We start from the raw sequence: 25345 nt of genomic DNA on the forward strand, positions 1-25345 counted from the left end.
TCCAAAAATCGCCTTTTTTCACCCCAAAAACCCAAATTGCCAAAAATCGCCTTTTTTCACCCCAAAACTTCACATTTTTCACTCAAAATTAACCAAAAAAGGCTTTTTCCCCCCAAAGATACCCATAAAACATCACTTTTAAAAATCTATTGTCCCAAAATCACCTTTTTTCACCCCAAAAACCCAAATTGCCCCAAATCACCTTTTTTCACCCCAAAACTTCACATTTTTCACTCAAAATTAACCAAAAAAGGCTTTTTTCCTGAAAAATATCCCCCATAAAACATCACTTTTTTGAATCTATTGTCCCAAAATCGCCTTTTTTCACCCTAAAAACCCAAATTGCCCCAAATCACCTTTTTTCACCCCAAAACTTCACATTTTTCCCCCCAAATTAACCCAAAATGGATTTTTTTCCCCAAAACCAGCTGTTGTTTTTCCCTCAAACTTCCCATTTTTCACCTTTTAACCAAAAAGGTCCAAATTTACCCCAAAAATAAAAGCCTCAATTTCCTGTTTTTTGTTGTTTTCGAAACTCCAAAGTTCCCGTTTTTGGGTGTTTTTAACCCAAAATGAAACCGACCGTAAAAAATGACCATTTTTGGGTCAAAACAACCCAAAAAAGGGATTTTTTAAAGGATAGGTTGAAAAATTGAGTTAAAAAATGATGATTTTGGGCAAAAAAAAAAGAGCACCAAAAATGTGAAAAATATCCAATTTTTTCATTAATTAATTTAATTGTTAATTAATTCAATTAATAATTTAATTATTAATTTAACCATTAATCAATTTTATTATTAATTTAATTGCTAATTCAATTATTGATTTAATTAATTAATCAATTAATTAATGTTATTTAATGTGATTAATTTAATTATCTATTTATTAGATTATTATTATTAATTATTTTTATTATTATAATTATTAATTAATTATTATTAAATCATTAATTTATTATTGCTATCAATAATTTATCATTAATTGATTTCATTAATTAATGATTATTATTTAATTAATGCCATTAATTTAATCATTACCTATTTATACCCTAAAATGACCCAAAATTGCAATTTTTTGACCCAAATTTGCCCAAAATTCAATTTTCTCCCTCAAATGACCCCAAAATCGACATTTTTTGACCCAAATTTGCCCTGAAATTTTTTACATTAATTTTCCTCCCTCAAATGACCCAAAATCACCATTTTTTGACCCAAATTTGCCCAAAATTCAGTTTTCTGCCTAAAATGACCCAAAATCGCCATTTTTGAATCAAATTTGCCCTCAAATTCCCTACATTAATTTTTCCTTCCCAAAATGACCCAAAATCAACATTTTTTGACCCAAAAAATTGCCAAAAATTCAATTTTTTGGCTAAAATGACCCCAAAACGACATTTTTGACCCAAATTTGCCCTAAATTCAATTTTCTCCCTAAAATGACCAAAAATCACCATTTTTGATCCATAAAAGTGCCCAAAATTCAATTTTTGACCCAAATTTAACATTTTTCTCCCTAAATTCATTTTTCTTCCTAAAATGACCCAAAATCGCCATTTTTTGACCCAAATTCGCCCTAAATTCTATTTTCTCCCTAAAATGACCCAAAATCACCATTTTTGACCCAAAAAAGTGCCCCAAATCGCCATTTTTTAACCTAAAATCGCCCTTCTCCCTAAATTCAATTTTCTCCCTCAAATGACCCAAAATCACCATTTTTTTACCCAAATTCATGCTCAAATTCCACCCCAAAAAAACGCTCAAAATGCCCCAAAATTGCCTTTTTTTGACTCAAATCCTCCATTTTTCTCCCTAAATTCAATTTTCACCCTAAAATGACCCAAAATCGCCAATTTTTGACCCAAAATTGCCCAAAATTCAATTTCCTGCCTAAAATGACCCAAAATCGACATTTTTTGCCCCAAAATCACCCTCAAATTCCACCCAAAAGTCCCCTCAAAATGCCCCAAAATCGCCATTTCCAACCCAAATTTGCCCAAATTTCCACATTTTGGCCCCAAAATTTCTCCCGTCATCAAATCGAGGCCGACTGACCCAAAATCGGCTGATTTTGCCCCAAAATGGGGTCGGGGACTCACCGGACGAGACGACGACTTCGGTCCCGTGTCCCCAGGCGTCGATGCTACCAGCAGTACCACAGTGACCCAAAATCGCCCTTTTTTAACCCAAAAACTCCACTTCCTTCTTTTGGGGCTAAAAACGACAATTTTGGTTAAAAAATAGTTGTTTTTTTGTGGTTTTTTATTTAACCGTTTCGGGCTGGTTTTGCCCCGGTTTCCTCCCTTGGGATTCATCCCATAATGGGCAATTTTCACTAATAAAAAACACAATTTTGGGTCAAAAAAGGCCATTTTTAGACAAAAACACCATTTTTTAGACAAAAAACACAATTTTTAACCAATTTGGGCCGTTTTACCCCAAATTCCTCCCTTGGGATTCGTCCAATAATGGGCAAAATTGGACTTTTTCACTGCTAAAAACTTCAATTTTGTGTCAAAAAACACCATTTTTAGACCCCAAAATGCCATTTTTAGACAAAAAATGCCATTTTGAACCAATTTTGGCCATTTTCACCCCAAATTCCTCCCTGAAACCAATCCAGAATTGAAGGGTTCATTTTTAATCACTAAACACCCCAATTTTTAGTCAAAAAATGCCATTTTTAGACCAGAAAATTCCATTCTTAGACAAAAAACGCCATTTTTAGACAAAAATGCCATTTTTAACCAAATTGAGCCTTTTTTGCCCCAAATTCCTCACTTAGCCCCATCCTGATGGGAAAAATGTTTAATTTTATTGTAAAATTAACCAAAAAAGGGGAAAATAACCCCAAATTTTGGATGCTGGGTGGCCAATGAAGAAGGAAATATCGTAATATGAGGGGGAAAATTGACCAAAAAGGGCCAAAATAGCCCCAAAATGAGTATGGTTTTTGTTATGGGATGTAACACGGTGATTAGCACAACAACCAGTACAACCCACAGTGATACAAAGTTGACCAAAATCCTCTGTTTTTACCCCAAAATATATGGGGTTATCGCTTGAGCGGCCATTGGTGGAGATACTTCCTCCCCAAGGCCCAAAATGGGGGAAAAAATGGAGATTTTGGGCAAAAATAGAACCAAAAATGACAAATATTGGCAGAAAGTTGCCACAAAATGCCCAAAATATGGTGAATTTTTGGGGTAAAAAAGGGCATTATTAGGAACTCGGGTGGGAAATGGTTTAAAAGTAGAATCGTGGGACCTGAATTTTGGGCCAAAATGTCCAAAAATGGGCAAAAATGGGGAATATTTTGGGGTTAAAAAGCCCATATTTGGTAAAATATCCATTGATATCGATGGATTTGGGACCAAAGTGGCCAAAAATGGGTAAATGTCCCCAAATTTGGGGCCCGATGGCCATAAAAGGGCAAAATATCCCCATAGGAATGAAATTTTGGGGGAAAATTATAAAATATGGGGGGAAATGATGAAATTTGGGGGAAAATGATGAAATTTGGGGGAAAATGGTAAAATTTGGGGGGAAAGGGTGAAATTTAGGGGAAAATGGTAAATTTTGGGGGGAAATGATGAAATTTAGGCGGAAAATGGTAAAATTTGGGGGGAAATGGTGAAATTTGGGGGAAAATGATGAAATTTGGGGGAAAACGGTAAAATTTGGGGGAAATTATGAAATTTGGGGGAAAACGGTAAAATTTGGGGGAAAATGATGAAATTTAGGGGAAATTGGTAAAATTTGGGGGAAAATGATGAAATTTAGGGGAAAACGGTAAAATTTGGGGGAAAATGATGAATTTTGGTGGAAAATGATAAAAATTTTGGGGAAAATGATGAAATTTGGGGGAAAATGATAAAATTTGGGGGAAAATAATGAAATTTGGGGGAAAATGATGAAATTTAGTGGAAAATGGTAAAATTTGGGGGAAATGATGAAAATTAAGGGGGAAAATGGTAAAATTTGGGGGGAAATGGTTAAATTCAATTTAAAATTTAATTTATTTTTAATAGGATTTAGAGGATTTAATTTAAATTTTAAAGGGACAAAATTTGGGGTAAAAAAGGCCCAAAAAAGGGAAATTTTAAGAGATTTAGGGTAAAAGTGATGAAAAAGGGCCAAATTGCCCCAAATTGAGTATGGTTTTTGTTATGGGATGTAACACGGTGATAAGCACCCCAACCACAGTAAGCACTACCCACAGTGATACAAAGTTGACCAAAATCCTCTGTTTTTACCCCAAGAGATGTGGGGTTATCGCTTGAGCGGCCATTAGTGAAGCTCCTTCCTCCCCAAGGCCCCCAAATGGGGGAAAAAAGGCAGATTTTGGGCAAAAATAGCCAATTTTTACTCCCTCAAATGACCCAAAATCACCATTTTTTGACCCAAATTTGCCCTAAATTCAGTTTTCTCCCTAAAATGACCCAAAGTCACAATTTTTTGACCCAAATTCACTTTTCCTCCCTAAATTCAGTTTTCTCCCTATAATGACCCAAAATTGCCATTTTTTGACCAAAATTTTGCCCTCAAAGTGCCCTACATTCATTTTTTGCCCTCGAATGACCCAAAATCACCATTTTTTACCCCAATTCACTTTTTCTCCCTAAATTCAGTTTTCTCCCTAAAATGACCCAAAATTGCCATTTTTTACCCAAAATTTGCCCTCAAAGTACCCTAAATTCATTCTTTTGCCCTCAAATGACCCAAAATCGCCATTTTTTGACCCAAATTTACCCTAAATTCAATTTTCTCCCTAAAATGACCCAAAGTCACAATTTTTTGACCCAAATTCACTCTTTTCCTCCCTAAATTCAGTTTTCTCCCTAAAATGACCCAAAATCGCCATTTTTTTACCCCAAATTTGCCCTCAAAGTACCCTAAATTCATTTTTTTTGCCCTCAAATGACCCAAAATCACCATTTTTTACCCAAATTCGCCCTTTTTCTCCCTAAACTCAGTTTCGTCCCTAAAATGACCCAAAATCGCCATTTTTTGACCCAAAATTTGTCCTATTGGTGGAGATACTTCCTCCCTAAGGGCCCCAAAATGGGGGAAAAAATGGAGATTTTGGGCAAAACTGGCCCCAAAAATATCAAATATTGGCAGAAATGTCAAAGTTGGTCCAAAATGACCAAAATTTGGTGATTTTTGGCCAAATTTGGTCATAATTGATGAATATTTGGTCTCTGGGGGATGAAATTTAAGATTATTTGATGAGATTTTGGTCAAAATTGACCAAATTTGGCCATTATTGATGAAATTTAGCCACTTTTGATGAATTTTGGCCATTTTTGATGAAAATTCGGCCCTAAATGAGGAAATTTAACAATTATTGACCAAATTTGGCCATTATTACACAAATTTAACCACAATTGATGAAATTTTGACCTCATTTGATGAGATTTTGGTCAAAGTTGACGAAATTCGGCCATTTTTTCTGAAATTTGGCCATTTTTTATGAAATTTGATCATTTATGATTAAATTTGGCCATAAATGATGAAATTTGGCCATTATTACCCAAATTTAACCACAACTGATGAAATTTTGGCCTCATTTAATGAGATTTTGGTCAAAGTTGACCAAATTAGACCATAATTGATGAAATTTGGCAATAAATGATGAAAATTGGCCATTATTGACCAAATTTGGCCTTAATTGATGAAATTTCACTTCTGTGGGCAAATTTTGACCAAATTTAATGAGATTTTGGTCAAAACTGACCAAATTTGGCCATAATTTGGCCTTATTTTTGGGTTGAAATCACCTCCTTTGGGGTTTTTTTAATGTATTTTGTCCCTTTTTACCTCATTTTTTGGGCTGAAATCCTATTGGGATTTTTGGGTTATTTTGTCCCTATTTTGGGTTGTTTTGTCCTTATTTTGGTGTATTTTGTCCCATTTTTCCTCAATTTTTGGGCTGAAATCACCTCCTATTGGGATTTTTGGGTTGTTTTGTCCTTATTTTGGTGTATTTTGCCCCATTTTACCCCATTTTTTGGGCTTAAATCACCTCCTATGGGGGTTTGTGGTGTGTTTTGTCCTTATTTTGGGGTATTTCATCCCTTTTTACCTCATTTTTTGGGGCCTAAATCACCTCCTATGGCGATTTTTGGGTTATTTTGTCCCTATTTTGGGTTATTTTGTCCCTATTTTGGTGTATTTTGTCCCATTTTACCCCATTTTTTGGGCCTAAATCACCTCATATGGCGATTTTTGGGTTATTTTGTCCCTATTTTGGGTTGTTTTGTCCCTATTTTGGTGTATTTTGTCCCATTTTACCTCATTTTTTGGGCCTAAATCACCTCATATGGCGATTTTTGGGTTATTTTGTCCCTATTTTGGGTTGTTTTGTCCCTATTTTGGTGTATTTTGTCCCTTTTTACCTCATATTTTGGGCCTAAATCACCTCATATGGCGATTTTTGGGTTATTTTGTCCCTATTTTGGGTTATTTTGTCCCTATTTTGGTGTATTTTGTCCCTTTTTACCTCATATTTTGGGCCTAAATCACCTCTTTTTGGGATTTTTGGGTTATTTTGTCCCTATTTTGGGTTGTTTTGTCCTTATTTTGGTGTATTTTGTCCCTTTTTACCTCATATTTTGGGCCTAAATCACCTCATATGGCAGTTTTTGGGTTATTTTGTCCCTATTTTGGGTTGATTTATCCCTATTTTGGTGTATTTCGTCCCATTTTACCTCATTTTTTGGGCCTAAATCACCTCCTATGGCGATTTTTGGGTTATTTTGTCCCTATTTTGGGTTGTTTTGTCCCTATTTTGGTGTATTTTGTCCCATTTTACCTCATATTTTGGGCCTAAATCACCTCCTACGGCGATTTTGGGGTTATTTTGTCCCTATTTTGGGTTATTTTGTCCCTATTTTGGTGTATTTCATCCCTTTTTACCTCATTTTTTGGGCTTAAATCACCTCCTATGGCGATTTTTGGGTTATTTTGTCCCTATTTTGGGTTGTTTTGTCCCTATTTTGGGGTATTGTCCCATTTTACCTCATATTTTGGGCTGAAATCACCTCCTATTGGGGTTTTTGGGTTATTTTGTCCCTATTTTGGGTTGTTTTGTCCTTATTTTGGTGTATTTCGTCCCTTTTTACCTCATATTTTGGGCCTAAATCACCTCATATGGCGATTTTTGGGTTGTTTTGTCCCTATTTTGGGTTGTTTTGTCCCTATTTTGGTGTATTTTGTCCCTTTTTACCTCATTTTTTGGGCTGAAATCACCTCCTATGGCGATTTTTGGGTTATTTTGTCCCTATTTTGGGTTGTTTTGTCCCTATTTTGGGGTATTTCATCCCTTTTTACCTCATTTTTTGGGGCTGAAATCACCTCCTATGGCGATTTTTGGGTTATTTTGTCCCTATTTAGGTGTATTTTGTCCTTATTTTGGTGTATTTTGCCCCTTTTTACCTCATATTTTGGGCCTAAATCACCTCCTATGGCGATTTTTGGGTTATTTTGTCCCTATTTTGGGTTGTTTTGTCCTTATTTTGGTGTATTTTGTCCCTTTTTACCTCATTTTTTGGGCCTAAATCTCCTCCTATGGCGATTTTTGGGTTATTTTGTCCCTATTTTGGGTTGTTTTGTCCCTATTTTGGTGTATTTTGTCCCTTTTTACCTCATTTTTTGGGCTGAAATCACCTCATATGGCGATTTTTGGGTTATTTTGTCCCTATTTTGGGTTGTTTTGTCCTTATTTTGGTGTATTTTGTCCCTTTTTACCTCATTTTTTGGGCTGAAATCACCTCCTATGGCGATTTTTGGGTTATTTTGTCCCTATTTTGGGTTGTTTTGTCCCTATTTTGGTGTATTTTGTCCCTTTTTACCTCATATTTTGGGCCTAAATCACCTCATATGGCGATTTTTGGATTATTTTGTCCCTATTTTGGGGTGTTTTGTCCCTATTTTGGTGTATTTTGTCCCTTTTAACCTCATATTTTGGGCTGAAATCACCTCTTTTTGGGATTTTTGGGTTATTTTGTCCCTATTTTGGGGTGTTTTGTCCCTATTTTGGTGTATTTTGTCCCTTTTTACCCCATTTTTTGGTTGAAATCACCTCATATGGCGATTTTTTGGTTATTTTGTCCCTATTTTGGGTTGTTTTGTCCCTATTTTGGTGTATTTCATCCCTTTTTACCTCATTTTTTGGGGCCTAAATCACCTCCTATTGGGATTTTTGGGTAATTTTGTCCCTTATTTTGGGTTATTTTGTCCCTATTTTGGTGTATTTTGTCCCTTTTTACCTCATATTTTGGGCCTAAATCACCTCATATGGCGATTTTTGGGTTATTTTGTCCCTATTTTGGGTTGTTTTGTCCCTATTTTGGTGTATTTTGTCCCTTTTAACCTCATTTTTTGGGCCTAAATCACCTCCTATGGCGATTTTTGGGTTATTTTGTCCCTATTTTGGGTTGTTTTGTCCCTATTTTGGTGTATTTTGTCCCTTTTTACCTCATATTTTGGGCCTAAATCACCTCCTATTGGGAATTTTGGGTTATTTTGTCCTTATTTTGGGTTGTTTTGTCCCTATTTTGGTGTATTTTGCCCCTTTTTATCTCATTTTTTGGGCCTAAATCACCTCCTATGGCGATTTTTGGGTTATTTTGTCCCTATTTTGGGTTGATTTATCCCTATTTTGGTGTATTTTATCCCTTTTACCTCATTTTTTCGGCCTAAATCACCTCTTTTTGGGATTTTTGGGTTATTTTGTCCCTATTTTGGTGTATTTTGTCCTTATTTTGGTGTATTTTGCCCCTTTTTACCTCATATTTTGGGCTTAAATCACCTCCTATGTCAATTTTTGGGTTATTTTGTTCCTATTTTGGTGTATTTCATCCCTTTTTACCTCATATTTTGGGCCTAAATCACCTCATATGGCGATTTTTGGGTTATTTTGTCCCTATTTTGGGGTGTTTTGTCCTTATTTTGGGGTATTTCATCCCTTTTTACCTCATTTTTTGGGGCCTAAATCACCTCCTATGGGGAATTTTGGGTTATTTTGTCCTTATTTGGGGGTTTTTCGGACTTATTTTGGTGTATTTTGCCCCTTTTTACCTCATTTTTTGGGCCTAAATCACCTCCTATGGGGGTTTGTGGTTTATTTTGTCCCTATTTTGGTGCCAAAACCACCTTTTATGTGGATTTTGTGGTGTGTTTCTTCCCATTTTTTGGGCCGAAATCACCTACTATAGGGTTTGTGGTGTTTCTTATCCTTTTTTACCTCATTTTTTGGGCCTAAATCACCTCCTATGGGGATTTCTGGTTTATTTTGTCCCTATTTTGGTGCTTTTTGGGCCTAAATCACCTCCTATGGGCCTTTTGTGGTGTATTTCATCCCTTGGGGCCTAAATCACCTCCTATGTGGCTTTTGTGGTGTATTTCGTCCCTTTTTACCTCATTTTTTGGGCTGAAACCACCTCCTATGCGGATTTCTGGGTTGTTTACTCCATATTTTTGTACCAAAACCACCATTTTTGTGCCTTTTGTGCCACATTTCTTCCCTTGGGGCCTAAATCACCTCCTATGGGGTTTTGTGGTGTGTTTCATCCCTTGGGGCCTAAATCACTTCCTATGTGGCTTTTGTGGTGTATTTTGTCCCTTTTTACCTCATTTTTTGGGCTGAAATCACCTCCTATGGGGGTTTGTGGTGTATTTTGCCCTTATTTTGGTGTTAAATCACCTCCTATGGGGTTTTGTGGTGTATTTCATTCCTGTTTTGGTGCCGAAACCACCATTTATGTGGTTTTTGTGGTGTGTTTCATCCCTTGGGGCCTAAATCTCCTCCTATGTGGCTTTTGTGGTGTATTTCGTCCCTTTTTACCTCATTTTTTGGGCTGAAACCACCTCCTATGGGTGTTTTTGTTGTATTTTGCCCTTATTTTGGTGTTAAATCACCTCCTATGGGGTTTTGTGGTGTGTTTTGTCCCTATTTTGGTGCTTTTTGGGCCTAAATCACCTCCTATGGGCCTTTTGTGGTGTATTTCATCCCTTGGGGCCTAAATCACCTCCTATGTGGCTTTTGTGCTGTATTTCATCCCTTTTTACCTCATTTTTCGGGCCTAAATCACCCCCTATGGGGGTTTTTGGGTTGTTTACTCCCTATTTTTGTACCGAAACCACCATTTTTGTGCCTTTTGTGCCGCATTTCCTCCCTTGGGGCCTAAATCACCTCCTATGTGGCTTTTGTGCTGTATCTTGTCCCTTTTTACCTCATTTTTTGGTCTGAAATCGTCTCCTATGGGGGTTTGTGGTGTGTTTTGTCCCTATTTTTGGGTTGAAATCACCTCCTATGGGGGTTTGTGGTGTATTTTGCCCTTATTTTGGTGTTAAATCACCTCCTATGGGCCTTTTGTGGTGTATTTCATCCCTTGGGGCCTATATCACCTCCTATGTGGCTTTTGTGGTGTATTTTGTCCCTTTTTACCTCATTTTTTGGGCTGAAACCACCTCCTATGGGGGTTTGTGGGTTGTTTTCTTTCTATTTTAGTGCCAAAACCACCATTTTTGTGCCTTTTGTGCCGCATTTCCTCCCTTGGGGCCTAAATCACCTCCTATGGGGTTCTATAGTGTATTTCATCCCTTGGGGCCTATATCACCTCCTATGTGGCTTCTGTGGTGTATTTTGTCACTTTTTACCTCATTTTTTGGGCTGAAATCATCTCCTATGGGGGTTTGTGGTGTGTTTTGTCCTTACTTTTGGGCTTAAATTACCTCCTATGGGGGTTTTGGGTTGTTTTCTCCCTATTTTAGTGCCGAAACCACCATTTTCGTGCCGCATTTCCTCCCTTGGGGCCTAAATCACCTCCTATGGGGTTTTGTGGTGTGTTTCATCCCTTGGGGCCTATATCACCTCCTATGTGGCTTTTGTGGTGTATTTTGTCCCTTTTTACCTCATTTTTTCGGCTTAAATCACCTCCTACGGGGGTTTGTGATGTGTTTTGTCCTTACTTTTGGGCCTAAATTACCTCCTATGGGGGTTTTGGGTTGTTTTGTCCCTATTTTAGTGCCGAAACCACCATTTTTGTGCCGCATTTCCTCCCTTGGGGCCTACATCACCTCCTATGTGGCTTTTGTGGTGTATTTTGTCCCTTTTTTACCTCATTTTTTGGGCTGAAACCACCTCCTATGGGGGTTTGTGGGTTGTTTTCTTTCTATTTTTGTGCCAAAACCACCGTTTTTGTGCCTTTTGTGCCTCATTTCCTCCCTTGGGGCCTATGGGGCCTACAGGGCCTATGGGGCCTACGGGGCCTACAGGGGCCTACACCAACCACATCCCTACTCCCACAACCTTATGTTTTATGCTTATGGGGCCAAAGATGGAAACCACCGTGAGCACCTTTGGCGCAGTAATACATGGCCGAGTCCTCGTCCTTCAGGCTGTTCAGCTGCAGCCTCACTGTGCTCTGCCCGTTGTCCCTCGTGATGGTGGCACGGCCCTTCACCGCCGGCGCGTAGTATGTGTTACCACCACCATAATTAATACCACCGACCCATTCCAGCCCCTTTCCTGGTGCCTGTCGCACCCATTCCATGCTATAACTGCTGAAGGTGAACCCTGAGGCCTTGCAGACGAGGCTGAGGCCTCCTCCGGGCGCGTAGAGGCCGCCTCCGGTCTCGTCCAAGGTCACGGCCGCCATTAGACCTGTGGGAGATAGAAAGGATGGAGAGGGTTAATGGAGAGGCTTGGGTGCGGCCTAGTGCGCGCGTGTAGGCCTCATAGACCCCCCATTGAATCCCCATTGACCCCATAGACCCCCATTGACCCCCATTGGTCCCCATAGACCCCTATTGACCCCATAGACCCCCATAGACCCCCATAGACCCCCATAGGCCCCCATAGACCCCTATTGACCCCATAGACCCCCATTGACCCCCATAGAGGCCTATTGACCCCCATAGACCCCCATAGACCCCCATTGACCCCTATAGACCCCTATTGACCCCCATAGACCCCCATAGACCCCTATTGACCCCCATAAACCCCCATAGACCCCCATAGACCCCTATTGACCCCCATAGACCCCCATTGGTCCCCATTGACCCCCATTGAGACTTATTGACCCCATAGGTCCCCTGTTGACCCCCACAGAGCCCCATTGAGACACATTGAGCCCCCATAGAGCCCCATAGAGACCCTATAGAGCCCTATAGAGCCCCATAGAGACCCCATAGAGCCCCATAGAGACCCACAGCGCCCTCACCTGGCAGGGCCGCCAGGAGGAGGAGGAGGGAGGAGACGCTTGGGCTCATGGTTGCGGAGCCGACTGCTGCTCCTCTACCCCAAACCCGGCTCTTTTATACTCATTAAGAAGCCTCATTTGCATAAAAGTGGGCGGGGAGACGCCGGGCTTCGTTAACGCGTTAATTACCGGTTGCCCTTCGTTAAGGCTGGGAGTTGTTATGGCTTAATGAGTTTGTTATGGTTTGTTGTTTACGAGCGACTCGCGGATGCGTGAAGTCCATTCGTTTCTGTTTTATCACCTGTCCCCACTTAATTAATTAATTGTTAATTAATTAAATGATTAATTAGGCTCGTTAATGATTTAATTAACACCTAGGCCCGACCTTATTAATTTTTACTCATTCTAATTATCATTATCTGCTCTTTAACTGAATTGGATACCATTGATACACCCCCCCTCCCCTTCTTCCCTCATTGGGCCTTAATGAATTGCCCCTAATTAATGACTGATTAATTAATTGCTATGACCCCCCCCCTTCCTTCATCAGGCCTTAATGAAGAGCACTAATTAATTAACGACTTTGATTAATTAATGCAATTAATTCCCAGCCTAATGAAGTCATTTCTCCTTTCGGTCATTGCCCCATCGGGAATTAATTAATTTCCATTAATTATTTACAATTAATTAGTTAATTAATGGCCGCCTCTTGCTTCTTCCTGAATTTACATCCCTTATAATCCCCTGTCAGGAATTAATTAATTGTAATTAATTACAATTAATTACTCATAATTAATTAATTAATTAATGGCCTCCTCTCGTTTCTTCCTGATTACACCCCTTATAATCCCCCCATCAGGAATTAATTAATTGGGTTGATTAATTGATTAATTGATTAATTAAAAGTCTCTTCACTATTGTTCCATTCTGACTCCCATTGGCCATTAATTAGCTCTAATTAATTAATTAATTAATTAACATTAATCCCTTCTGTGCAGCCATTAATCATTTAATCATTTGATTGTGATCTTCTCATAATTAAGTAATTAATTAGAGACAATGTAACATTCAATCGCCATCAACTCTTAATTAATTAATTAATTAATTAGTCACTTAATTGCTACCATGTCTTCATTAAACCATTAATTAAGGCCTACTAATTACACTATGTTCCACTCATTATAGATAATAAATGAATTAATAACGATCTCCTCTCAATTAAATCATTAATCAGGGCTAATCAAGCTCTTAATTAGTCTTCTCTCTGTTAATTGTTATTTAATCAGTAATTAAACAATCAATCTTTAATTATCCTAATCATTAATTAATGATTAATTGATTATTGACCATCAATTAATCATTAATCCATCAATCATTCATTAATTAATCGTTAATTAATCAATGTTTAACTATCATGATCATTAATTAATGATTAATTAATGACCATTATTTACTCATTAATCAATCAATTAATTGCATTAATCATTATCAACCTAAACATTAATTGTGCTAATTTGTTAATGGATATTAATTAATTAATCATTAATCAGTCGATCATCAATTAACCTGATCATTAATTAACGATCGATTGATGACCATTAGTTAATTAATCATTACTCAATCAATTGTTAAATAACCCAATGATTAATTAACCTAATTAAGCTACTTAATTAAAGGCCATGGAGCGGAACCGCACCTGGAGAGGCCCCAAAATGGGTCGAAAAACCGCAAGAATGGTTCAAAAAGAAGAAAATAAACCCATCGTTTCCCGTTTGAACCAAAAAGTGCCTTTTTTAACCCGAAAATAGGAGCCTGTGGGGCCACCTGGAACCTGCAGCTGGATGAAAAATGAGCAAATCGGGGTTTTCCGACCCAAAAATAAGGTGGTTTCTGTGGGGTTTGGAGCTTGTATGGGATCCCATAGGGAGACATAGGGACATATAGGGTTCTATTGGACCCCATAGGGACCCCATAGAGCCCCATAGAACCCCATAGAGACCCCAATAGCCCCATAAGACCCCATAGGAAACCATAGGGAGCCATAGGACCCCATAGGGACATATAGGGTCCTATTGAACCCCATAGGGACCCCATAGAGCCCCATAGAATCCCATAGGGGCCTATATGGGCACAGAGAACCCCATAGGGACCCCATAGAGCCCCATAGAACCCCATAGGGGCCTATATGGGCACAGAGAACCCCATAGGGACCCCATAGACTCCATAGGGGCCCTATTGAATCCCATAGGGACCCTTAGAATCTCATAGGGACCCCAAAAAGCCCATAGGGACCCATAGGATTATATTGAACCCATACAGTTCTATTGAACCCCATAGGGAACTACAGGGACCCCAATAACCCCAGAGGATCCTATAGAACCCCTAGGGACCCATAGAACCCCATAAGACCCCATAGGAAACCATAGGGACCCATAGAACCCCATAGGGACTCTTAGGATCCTACTGAACCCCATAGGACCCTAAAGGGATCCATAGGGACCCATAGGGACCCCATAGGGACCCCAAAAGACCCAAAAGCCCCATAAGACCCCATAGGAACCCATAGGAGTGGATTTAGGGTAGAATAAAGGGAATTTGAGGTACAAATAGGCGATTTGGGGTAAAATAGTGGGATTTGGGGGCACAATGAGTGGATTTGGGGTGAAATAATGGGATTTTGGGGCACAATTAGTGGTTTTAGGGTGGAATAGAGTGATTTTGGGATACAATGAGTGGATTTGAGGTGAAATAGTGGGATTTTAGGGTACAATGAGTGGATTTGAGGCCTGGAGGAGGGCTCGGCCTTGTTTATGAGGCCTCTGGATTGTGGGATTTGGGGCCTATTGAGTGGAATTGGGGTGAAATAATGGGATTTTGTGTCCCAGTGAGTGGATTTGGGGTAGAATAAAGGGAATTTGGGGTACAATGAATGGATTTGGGGTGAAATAATGGGATTTTGGGTAAAACAATGATTGGATTTGAGGCCTGGAGGAGGGCTCGGCCTTGTTTATGAGGCCTCTGGATTGTGGGATTTGGGGTCCATTGAGTGGATTTGGGGTGAAATAATGGGATTTTGGGGCAAATGAGTAGATTTGGGGAGAAATAGTGTGATTCTGGGGTACAATGACTGGATTTGAGGTGAAATAGTGGGATTTTGGGTAAAACAATGATTGGATTTGAGGCCTGGAGGAGGGCTTGGCCTTGTCTGCAAGGCCTCTGGATTGTGGGATTTGTGGCCTAGTGAATGGATTTGGGGTGAAAGAATGGGATTTTGGGGCACAATTAGTGATTTTGGGGTGGAATTGTGTGATTTTGGGGTACAATGAGTGTATTTGGGGTGAAATAGTGTGATTTTAGGGTACAAAGAATGGATTTGAGGCCTGGAGGAGGGCTTGGCCTTGTTTACAAGGCCTCTGGATTGTGGGATTTGTGGCCTAGTGAATGGATTTGGGGTGAAATAATGGGATTTTGAGGCAGAATGAGTAGATTTGGTGTGAAATATTGTGATTTTGGGGTACAATGAGTGGATTTGAGGTAAAATAGTGGGATTTTAGGGTACAATGAGTGGATTTGAGGGCTGAAGGAGGGCTTTGCCTTGTCTGCAAGGCCTCTGCATTGTAGGATTTGGGGTCCAGTGAGTGGATTTGGGGTGAAAGAATGGGATTTTGGGGCACAATTGGTTATTTTGGGGTGGAATAGTGTCATTTGGGGTTACAGTGAGTGGATTTAAGGTGAAATAATGGGATTTTGGGGTACAGTGAGTGGATTTGAGGCCTGGAGGAGGGCTCAGCCTTGTCTGCAAGGCCTCTGGATTGTGGGATTTGTGGCCTAGTGAATGGATTTGGGGTGAAATAATGGGATTTTGGGGCAGAATGAGTAGATTTGGTGTGAAATATTGTGATTTTGGGGTACAATGAGTGGATTTGAGGTGAAATAGTGGGATTTTGGGTAAAACAATGATTGAATTTGAGGCCTGGAGGAGGGCTCGGCCTTGTTTACAAGGCCTCTGCATTGTGGGATTTGGGTCCCAGTGAGTGGAATTGGGGTGAAATAATGGGATTTTGGGGCACAATTAGTGGTTTTAGGGTGGAATAGAGTGATTTTGGGATACAATGAGTGGATTTGAGGTGAAATAGTGGGATTTTAGGGTACAAAGAATGGATTTGAGGCCTGGAGAATGGCTCGGCCTTGTTTGCAGGGCCTCTGGATTGTGGGATTTGCGGCCTAGTGAATGGATTTGGGGTGAATTAATGGGATTTTGGGGTACAGTGACTAGATATGAGGTGAAATAGTGTGATTTTGGGGTACAATGAGTGTATTTTGGGTGAAATAGTGGAATTTTGGGGTACAATTAGTGAATTTGAGGCCTGGAGGAGGGCTCGGCCTTGTCTGCAAGGCCTCTGGATTGTGGGAATTGGGGCCTAGTGAGTGGAATTGGGGTAAAACAGTGGGATTTTGGGGCACAATGAGTAGATTTGGGGTAAAACAGTGTGATTTTGGGGTACAATGAGTGGATTTGGGGTGAAATAATGGTTTTGCACATGAGACCCCATAGAGATCCCACAGGGGCCTCATTGAGATCCCACAGCGACCTCATAGGCCTCGCATTGAGTTCCCTTAGAGACACCATGGAGACCCCATAGAGACCCCAAAGGGAAGCAGTGAGGCCTCATCTGCAAGGCCTCAGGGTTCACCTATAGCAGTTATGGCATGGAATGGGTGCGACAGGCACCAGGAAAGGGGCTGGAATGGGTCGGTGGTATTAATAATGGTGGTGGAACATGGTATGGGACGGCGGTGAAGGGCCGTGCCACCATCACGAGGGACAACGGGCAGAGCACAGTGAGGCTGCAGCTGAACAGCCTGAAGGACGAGGACTCGGCCATGTATTACTGTGTTAGAGTTGATGATGATTGTGGTGGTTATTGTGGTGGTGGTGGGGCTGGTTGGATGGACGCCACCCGGGCTCTGAGCTCCCAGTCTGGGCAATGGGGGATCCCGTTAAATCCAGCTGTGACGTCGATCCCATTAGCAGCATTCCAACCACCACAACAAACTTTGGCGCAGTAATACATGGCCGAGTCCTCGTCCTTCAGGCTGTTCAGCTGCAGCCTCACTGTGCTCTGCCCGTTGTCCCTCGTGATGGTGGCACGGCCCTTCACCGCCGGCGCGTAGTATGTGGCACTACCATCATAGTAAATACCAGCGACCCATTCCAGCCCCTTTCCTGGTGCCTGTCGCACCCAGAACATGGCATAACTGCTGAAGGTGAACCCTGAGGCCTTGCAGACGAGGCTGAGCCCTCCTAGGGGCCTTACAAACGAGACCCCATTGAGATCCCATAGGGATGTCATGGAGACACCATAACGATCCCATAGAGACCACAATGAGACCCAGTTGGAAAACCATAGAGACCACACTGAGACTTGATAGGGATCCCATAGAGACCACATTGAGACCCCATAGGGATCTTCAGACACCTGGAAAAGGGCTCAGCCTCGTCTGCAAGGGCTCAGGGTTCACCTTCAGTGATTATGGCATGGAATGGGTGCGACAGGCACCAGGAAAGGGGCTGGAATACGTCGCTGGTATTAATGGTGCTGGTAGTAGCACATACTACGCGCCGGCGGTGAAGGGCCGTGCCACCATCACAAGGGACAACGGGCAGAGCACAGTGAGGCTGCAGCTGAACAGCCTGAAGGACGAGGACTCGGCCACGTATTACTGCGCCAAAGGTGCTTATGGTTATAGTGCTAATAGTGCTGGTGATGAGGCTGGTGACAAGGACGCCACCTGTGCTCTGATCTGCCATTCTGGGCTCAGGTTGATCCCATTAAATCCAGCAGTGACGTCGATGCTATAAGCATCATCACAACCACCAGCATAAGCACATTTGGTGCAGTAATACATGGCCGAGTCCTCGTCCTTCAGGCTGTTCAGCTGCAGCCTCACTGTGCTCTGCCCGTTGTCCCTCATGATGGTGGCACGGCCCTCCACTGCTGGCCCATACACTGTGTTACCACCATCATTCCTAATACCAGCGACCCATTCCAGCCCCTTTCCTGGTGCCTGTCGCACCCACATCATGCCTTTATCACTGTAGGTGAACCCTGAGGCCTTGCAGACGAGCCTGAGCCCTCCTGTGGGTGTCTGAAGATCCCTATGGAGTCTCAGTGTGGTCTCTATCGAATTCCTATGTGTTCTCAGTTGGATCTCCACGGGATCCCTATGGGGTCTCAGTGCGGCCCAGCTCTGTGAGGCCTTGAGTTGTTGGCTCCATCAACCATCTCCATCCTTTCCATCCATCCCACTGGGCTGATGGCAGCCATGATGTTGGATGAGTCGGGGGGCGGCCTCTTCGCGCCCAGAGGAGTCATCAGCCTCGTCTGCAAGGGCTCAGGGTTCACCTTCAGTGATTATGGCATGGACTGGGTGCAACAGGCACCAGGAAAGGGGCTGGAATGGGTCGCTAGTATTAGGAATGATGGTGGTAACACAGTGTACGGGCCAGCAGTGCAGGGCCGTGCCACCATCATGAGGGACAACGGGCAGAGCACAGTGAGGCTGCAGCTGAACAGCCTGAAGGATGAAGACTCAGCCTTATATTACTGCACCAAATGTGCTTATGCTGGTGGTTGTGATGATGCTTATAGCATCGACGTCACTGCTGGATTTAATGGGATCACCCAGAGCCCAGACTGGCAGATCAGAGCCCAGGTGGCGTCCATGTCACCAGCATTATAACCACCATAAGCATCAATACTCCAACTACCATCAGCACTTTTGGCGCAGTAATACATGGCCGAGTCCTCGTCCTTCAGGCTGTTCAGCTGCAGCCTCACTGTGCTCTGCCCGTTGTCCCTCGTGATGGTGGCACGGCCCTTCACCGCCGGCGCGTAGTATGTGTAACTACCATCATAGTAAATACCAGGGACGAATTCCAGCCCCTTTCCTGGTGCCTGTCGCACCCACTGCATGCCATTATTGCTGAAGGTCAACCCTGAGGTCTTGCAGATGAGGCTGAGCCCTCCTCTTGGTGTCTGGAGATCCCTATGGGGTCTTAGTGTGGTCTCTATGGGATTCCTATGGATTCTCAGTTGGATCTCCATGGGATCCATTTGGGATCTCAGTGCGGCTCAGCTCTGTGAGGCCTTGAGTTGTCGGCTCCGTCAACCATCTCCATCCTTCCATCCCACAGGGCTGATGGCGGCCGTGACGTTGGACGATTCCGGAGGCGGCCTCTACACGCCCAGAGGAGGCCTCAGCCTCGTCTGCAAGGCCTCAGGGTTCACCTTCAGCAGCTTTGACATGTACTGGGTGCGACAGGCACCAGGAAAGGGGCTGGAATGGGTCGCTGGTATTAATAGTGCTGCTTATAGTAGTAGCACATTCTACGCACCGGCGGTGAAGGGCCGTGCCACCATCACGAGGGACGACGGGCAGAGCACAGTGAGGCTGCAGCTGAACAGCCTGAAGGACGAGGACTCGGCCATGTATTACTGCGCCAGAGATTATGATAGTGGTGGTTATTCTGCTTATGAGATCGACGTCTCATCTGGATTTAATGGGATCAGCCATTGCCCAGACTGGGATCTCAGAGCTCATGGTCATGGTCATGGTTATGGCCATGGTTATCAGCCATCACTGAGACCCAATGGGGACCCTATATGGACACAGTAGGTCAGGGCCCACCTATTGCTGCCCCAAAGCTTCTTGTGGTGCTGGTTGTGCTGGTTGTGCTCATCGTATGGACGTCACTGCTGGATTTAATGGGATCAACCTGAGCCCAGATTGGGAGATCAGAGCACAGGTGGCGTCCATGTAACCAGCCTCATCACCAGCACCATAACCAGCACTATACCAACCATCAGCATTTTTGGCGCAGTAATATGTGGCCGGGTCCTCGTCCTTCAGGCTGTTCAGCTGCAGCCTCACTGTGCTCTGCCCATTGTCCCTCGTGATGGTGGCACGGCCCTTCACCACCGGCGCGTAGCCTGTCCAACCACCATTATCCCAAATACCAGCGACCCATTCCAGCCCCTTTCCTGGTGCCTGTCGCACCCAGTCCATGCCATAATCACTGAAGGTGAACCCTGAGCCCTTGCAGACGAGGCAGACGACTCCTCTGTGCACGTAGAGGCCGCCCCCAGACTCATCCAACGTCACAGCCGCCATCAGCCCTGTGGGATGGAAGGATGGGGATGGTTGATGGAACCAACAGCTCAAGGCCTCACAGAGCCGGGCTGCACTGAGACTCCACAATGTTCCCATAGAGACCCAACTGATAATCCATAGGGATCATATAGTGACCACAGTGAGACCCCATAGGGATCCCATGCAGACCCAACTGAGAACCCAAAGGGATGCCACTGAGATCACACATAGACCACATAGGGATCCCATAGAGACCACACTGAGACCCCTTCAGACATCCAGAGGAGGGCTCAGCCTCGTCTGCAAGGCCTCAAGGTTCACCTTCAGTGATTATGGCATGCAGTGGGTGCGACAGGCAACAGGAAAGGGGCTGGAATGGGTCGCTGGTATTAGCTATGATGGTAGTGAGACAGAATATGGTCCAGCATTGCAGGGCCGTGCCACCATCACGAGGGACAACGGGCAGAGCACAGTGAGGCTGCAGCTGAACAGCCTGAAGGACGAGGACTCGGCCATGTATTACTGCGCCAAAGATGCCTATAGTGGTGGTGCTGGTGCTGGTGCTGCTGGTTATGAGGCTGGTTACATGGACGGCACCTGGGCTCTGATCTCCCAATCTGGGCTCTGGGTGATCCCATTAAATCCAGGTACAATATTGATTTCATCAGCATCATCACGGCCCTTCACCATCACAGTGTATTATGTGTCACTACCATCATCCTCAATACCAGCGACCCATTCCAGCCCCTTTCCTGGTGCCTGTTGCACCCATCCCATGCCATAATCACTGAAGGTGAACCCTGAGGCCTTCCAGACGAGGCTGAGCCCTCCTAGAGGCCTTACAAATGAGACCCCATTGAGATCCCATAGGGATGTCATGGAGACACCATAACGATCCAATAGAGACCACAATGAGACCCAGTTGGAAAACCATAGAGACCACACTGAGACTTGATAGGGATCCCATAGAGACCACACTGAGACCCCATAGGGATCTTCAGACAGCTGGAAAAGGGCTCAGCCTCGTCTGCAAGGGCTCAGGGTTCACCTTCAGTGATTATGGCATGGAATGGGTGCGACAGGCACCAGGAAAGGGGCTGGAATGGGTCGGTGGTATTAATGGTGCTGGTAGTGGCGTATACTACGCGCCGGCGGTGAAGGGCCGTGCCACCATCACAAGGGACAACGGGCAGAGCACAGTGAGGCTGCAGCTGAACAGCCTGAAGGACGAGGACTCGGCCATGTATTACTGCACCAAATATGCCTATAGTGGTGGTTGGGCTGGTTGTGCTCATTGCATCAACGTGCCTGCTGGATTTAATGGAATCACCCATAACCCGGACTGGGAGAGGTTATCAGTATGGTTATGGTCATGGTTATCAGCCATTAGTGAGACCCAGTGGGGACCCTATATGGACACAGTAGGTCAGGGCCCACCTATTGCTGCCCCAAAGCTTCTTGTGGTGCTGGTTGTGCTGGTTGTGCTCATCGTATGGACGTCACTGCTGGATTTAATGGGATCAACCTGAGCCCAGAATGGCAGAGCAGAGCACAGGTTGCGTCCATGTAACCAGCCTCATAACCAGCACCATAAGCAGCAGCGTACCAACCATCAGCAGCTTTGGCGCAGTAATACATGGCCGAGTCCTCATCCTTCAGGCTGTTCAGCTGCAGCCTCACTGTGCTCTGCCCGTCGTCCCTCGTGATGGTGGCACGGCCCTTCACAGATGGTGCGTAGTATGTGCCACTACCATAAGCAGCACTATCAATACCAGCGACCCATTCCAGCCCCTTTCCTGGTGCCTGTCGCACCCAGTACATGGTATAATCACTGAAGGTGAACCCTGAGCCCTTGCAGACGAGGCTGAGGCCTCCTCTGGGTGTCTGAAGATCCCTATGGAGTCTCAGTGTGGTCTCTATGGGTCCTCAGTTGGATCTCCATGGGATCCCTGTAGGGTCTCAGTGTGGTCTCTATATGATCCCTATGGATTATCAGTTGGGTCTCTATGGGATCCCTGTGGGGTCTCAGTGTGGTCTCTATGGGATCCCTGTGGGGTCTCAGTGTGGCCCGGCTCTGTAAGGCCTTGACTTGTTGGCTCCATCAACCATCTCCATCCTTCCATCCCACAGGTCTAATGACGGCCGTGACGTTGGACGAGTCCGGAGGCGGCCTCTACGTGCCTGGAGGAGGCCTCAGCCTCGTCTGCAAGGGCTCAGGGTTCACCTTCAGTGATTATGGCATGATGTGGGTGCGACAGGCACCAGGAAAGGGGCTGGAATACGTTGCTGGTATTTACAAAGATGGTAGTAGCACAAACTACGGGACAGCAGTGAAAGGCCGTGCCACCATCACGAGGGACAACGGGCAGAGCACAGTGAGGCTGCAGCTGAACAGCCTGAAGGACGAGGATTCGGCCACGTATTACTGCGCCAAAGATGCTTATGGTGGTTGTGGTGCTTGTGCTTATAGGATCAACATCGCTGCTGGATTTAATGGGATCAACATGAGCCTGGAATGGCAGATCAGAGCCTGGGTGCCGCCCATCAAACCAGCCTTATAACCAGCATGGCCAGCAACACCACAACCAGCACCAGCCTCTTTGGTGTCGATCTCAGAAGCACCATCAGCACCACTATAAGCATCTCTGGCGCAGTAATACATGGCCGAGTCCTCGTCCTTCAGGCTGTTCAGCTGCAGCCTCACTGTGCTCTGCCCGTTGTCCCTCGTGATGGTGGCACGGCCCTGCACCGCCGGCGCGTAGTATGTGTAACTACCATCATTATCAATACCAGCGACCCATTCCAGCCCCTTTCCTGGTGCCTGTCGCACCCATCCCATGCCATAACTGCTGAAGGTGAACCCTGAGCCCTTGCAGATGAGGCTGAGCCCTCTTATGGGTGTCTGAAGATCCCTATAGGGTCTCCATGTGGTCTCTATGGGATCCCTATGGGGTTCTCAAATCTCCTTCCTCCATATAGAAGCCTGTACCGCTGCCCCATCCATCCCTGTGCCCCCCCATGACTCCTCATACCCCCATCTCCCTCCATCCCCATGCTGTGCTGCTCTGTCACCCACTCAATGCTGTCAGCAGCCCCCAGCAGCTGCTCAGCCCCAGCTGGGCCCAGCTCAGCTCTATTTTGGGGCAGGAAACCACATTTCTTTCAGTCCTATCTGAACCCCGCGCTGTGCCGGCAGATGGAGCAGCTGTGGGTGATGCTCCATGTTGTCTTTCCCAGCCTGATTTTGTCCCTTTTCCTTCTATTTTTATCAGCTTTTCTTTGCAGCTGTTGCTCCATGGGGAGCATAGAGGTTTCTCACAGGTCTCAAAGGGAACCCCCAGGAATTCCATAGAGATCCCCTTCAGATCCCATACAAACCCCACTGATGTCTCACACTGACTCCATGGAGACCCCACTGGGGCCTCTCTCAGTCCAGGGCCCAACAGGAGGGCTGGTTGAGCTCATCATATGGACGTCACTGCTGGATTTAATGGCATCAACCTGAGCCCAGAATGGCAGATCAGAGCCCAGGTGGCGTCCATGTAACCAGCATCATAACCACAACAATTATTACCACCACCACCAGTATATTTGGCACAGTAATACGTGGCCGAGTCCTCGTCCTTCAGGCTGTTCAGCTGCAGCCTCACTGTGCTCTGCCCGTTGTCCCTCGTGATGGTGGCACGGCCCTTCACCGCCGGCGTGTAGTATGTGTAACTACCAGCAGCAGCACTATCAATACCAGCGACGTATTCCAGCCCCTTTCCTGGTGCCTGTCGCACCCACATCATGCCATTATCGCTGAAGGTGAACCTTGAGGCCTTGCAGACGAGGCTGAGGCCTCCTCTGGGCCTTGCAGTCGTGACCCCATAGAGGTCCCATATGGACCTTGTTGAGACCCCACAAGGATCCCATAGAGACCAACAATGAGACCACATATGGATCTTTAAACATACAAAGGTGGTCTCAGCCTCGTCTGCAAGGGCTCAGGGTTCACCTTCAGTGATTATGGCATGTTCTGGGTGCGACAGGCACCAGGAAAGGGGCTGGAATGGGTCGGTGGTATTAATAGTGCTGCTGCTGGTAGTGGCACATACTACGCGCCGGCGGTGCAGGGCCGTGCCACCATCACGAGGCACAACGGGCAGAGCACAGTGAGGCTGCAGCTGAACAGCCTGAAGGACGAGGACTCAGCCATGTATTACTGCGCCAGAGGTGATAGTGTTGGTTTGGCTGGTGCTTCTGAGATCGACGTCGCTGCTGGATACAGATACTGCGATGCAGATGGTCATGGTCATCAGCATGGTCATGGTCATGGTCATAAAGACAGTTATGGTCATGGTCTTGGATAGGCTCATGGACTTGGTTATGTTAATGGTTATAGTCATGGTTATGGTCGTGGTCATAGTCATCAGTATGATCATGGTCACGGTTATGGTTATGCTGACGGATATGGATATGGATGTGGATGTGGATGTGGATGTTGATGTGGATGTGGATATTCCCACCGCTGTCTGTGGTTTCTGACACCATCAATCCAGGATCAGCATTGATGCGATCGACACTGGCTCACACTGTGGGCTCAGCTCCAGCACCTGGGCTCTGAGCTCCCAGTCTGGGCAATGGCTGATCCCATTAAATCCAGCAGCGTAACCACCACTATTATAACCTCTGGCGCAGTAATACATGGCCGAGTCCTCGTCCTTCAGGCTGTTCAGCTGCAGCCTCACTGTGCTCTGCCCGTTGTCCCTCGTGATGGTGGCACGGCCCTGCACCGCTGGACCATATTCTGAAGGACAAGGACGCGGCCATATATTACTGCTCCAAATATGCTGGTAGTGGTGGTAATAACTGTTGTGGTGATGAGGTTGGTTGGATGGATCCCACCTGTGCTCTGATCTGCCATTCTGGGCTCAGGTTGATCCCATTAAATCCAGCAGTGACGTCCATACGATGAGCACAACCAGCACAACCAGCACCACAAGA

At 44.5% G+C, this 25345-nt stretch overlaps 2 pseudogenes and 2 gene segments (V, D, J or C); 2 read left to right on the plus strand and 2 right to left on the minus strand.

Moving 5' to 3' along the window:
- The window catches only part of LOC107307035 (Ig mu chain C region-like), a 67640-nt gene that overhangs the window by 26935 nt on the left and 15360 nt on the right, over positions 1-25345 (minus strand). Inside the window, 1 exon segment of the C gene segment in view lies at positions 2096-2131. Within this exon segment, the coding sequence occupies positions 2096-2131 (36 nt within the window).
- On the minus strand, positions 11300-12318 carry LOC146751497 (immunoglobulin heavy variable 3-23-like). The segment is given in 2 exon segments: positions 11300-11667; positions 12227-12318. Coding segments are annotated over 2 exon segments (402 nt in total).
- Positions 19407-19885, plus strand: LOC146751498 (immunoglobulin heavy variable 3-21 pseudogene; annotated as a pseudogene).
- On the plus strand, positions 22493-22935 carry LOC107307034 (Ig heavy chain V region 6.96 pseudogene; annotated as a pseudogene).

The sequence above is a fragment of the Coturnix japonica genome, unplaced genomic scaffold (genome assembly GCF_054131305.1).
Source record: "Coturnix japonica strain WE unplaced genomic scaffold, WE-NBRP24 Scf083, whole genome shotgun sequence".
Lineage (NCBI taxonomy): Eukaryota > Metazoa > Chordata > Aves > Galliformes > Phasianidae > Coturnix > Coturnix japonica.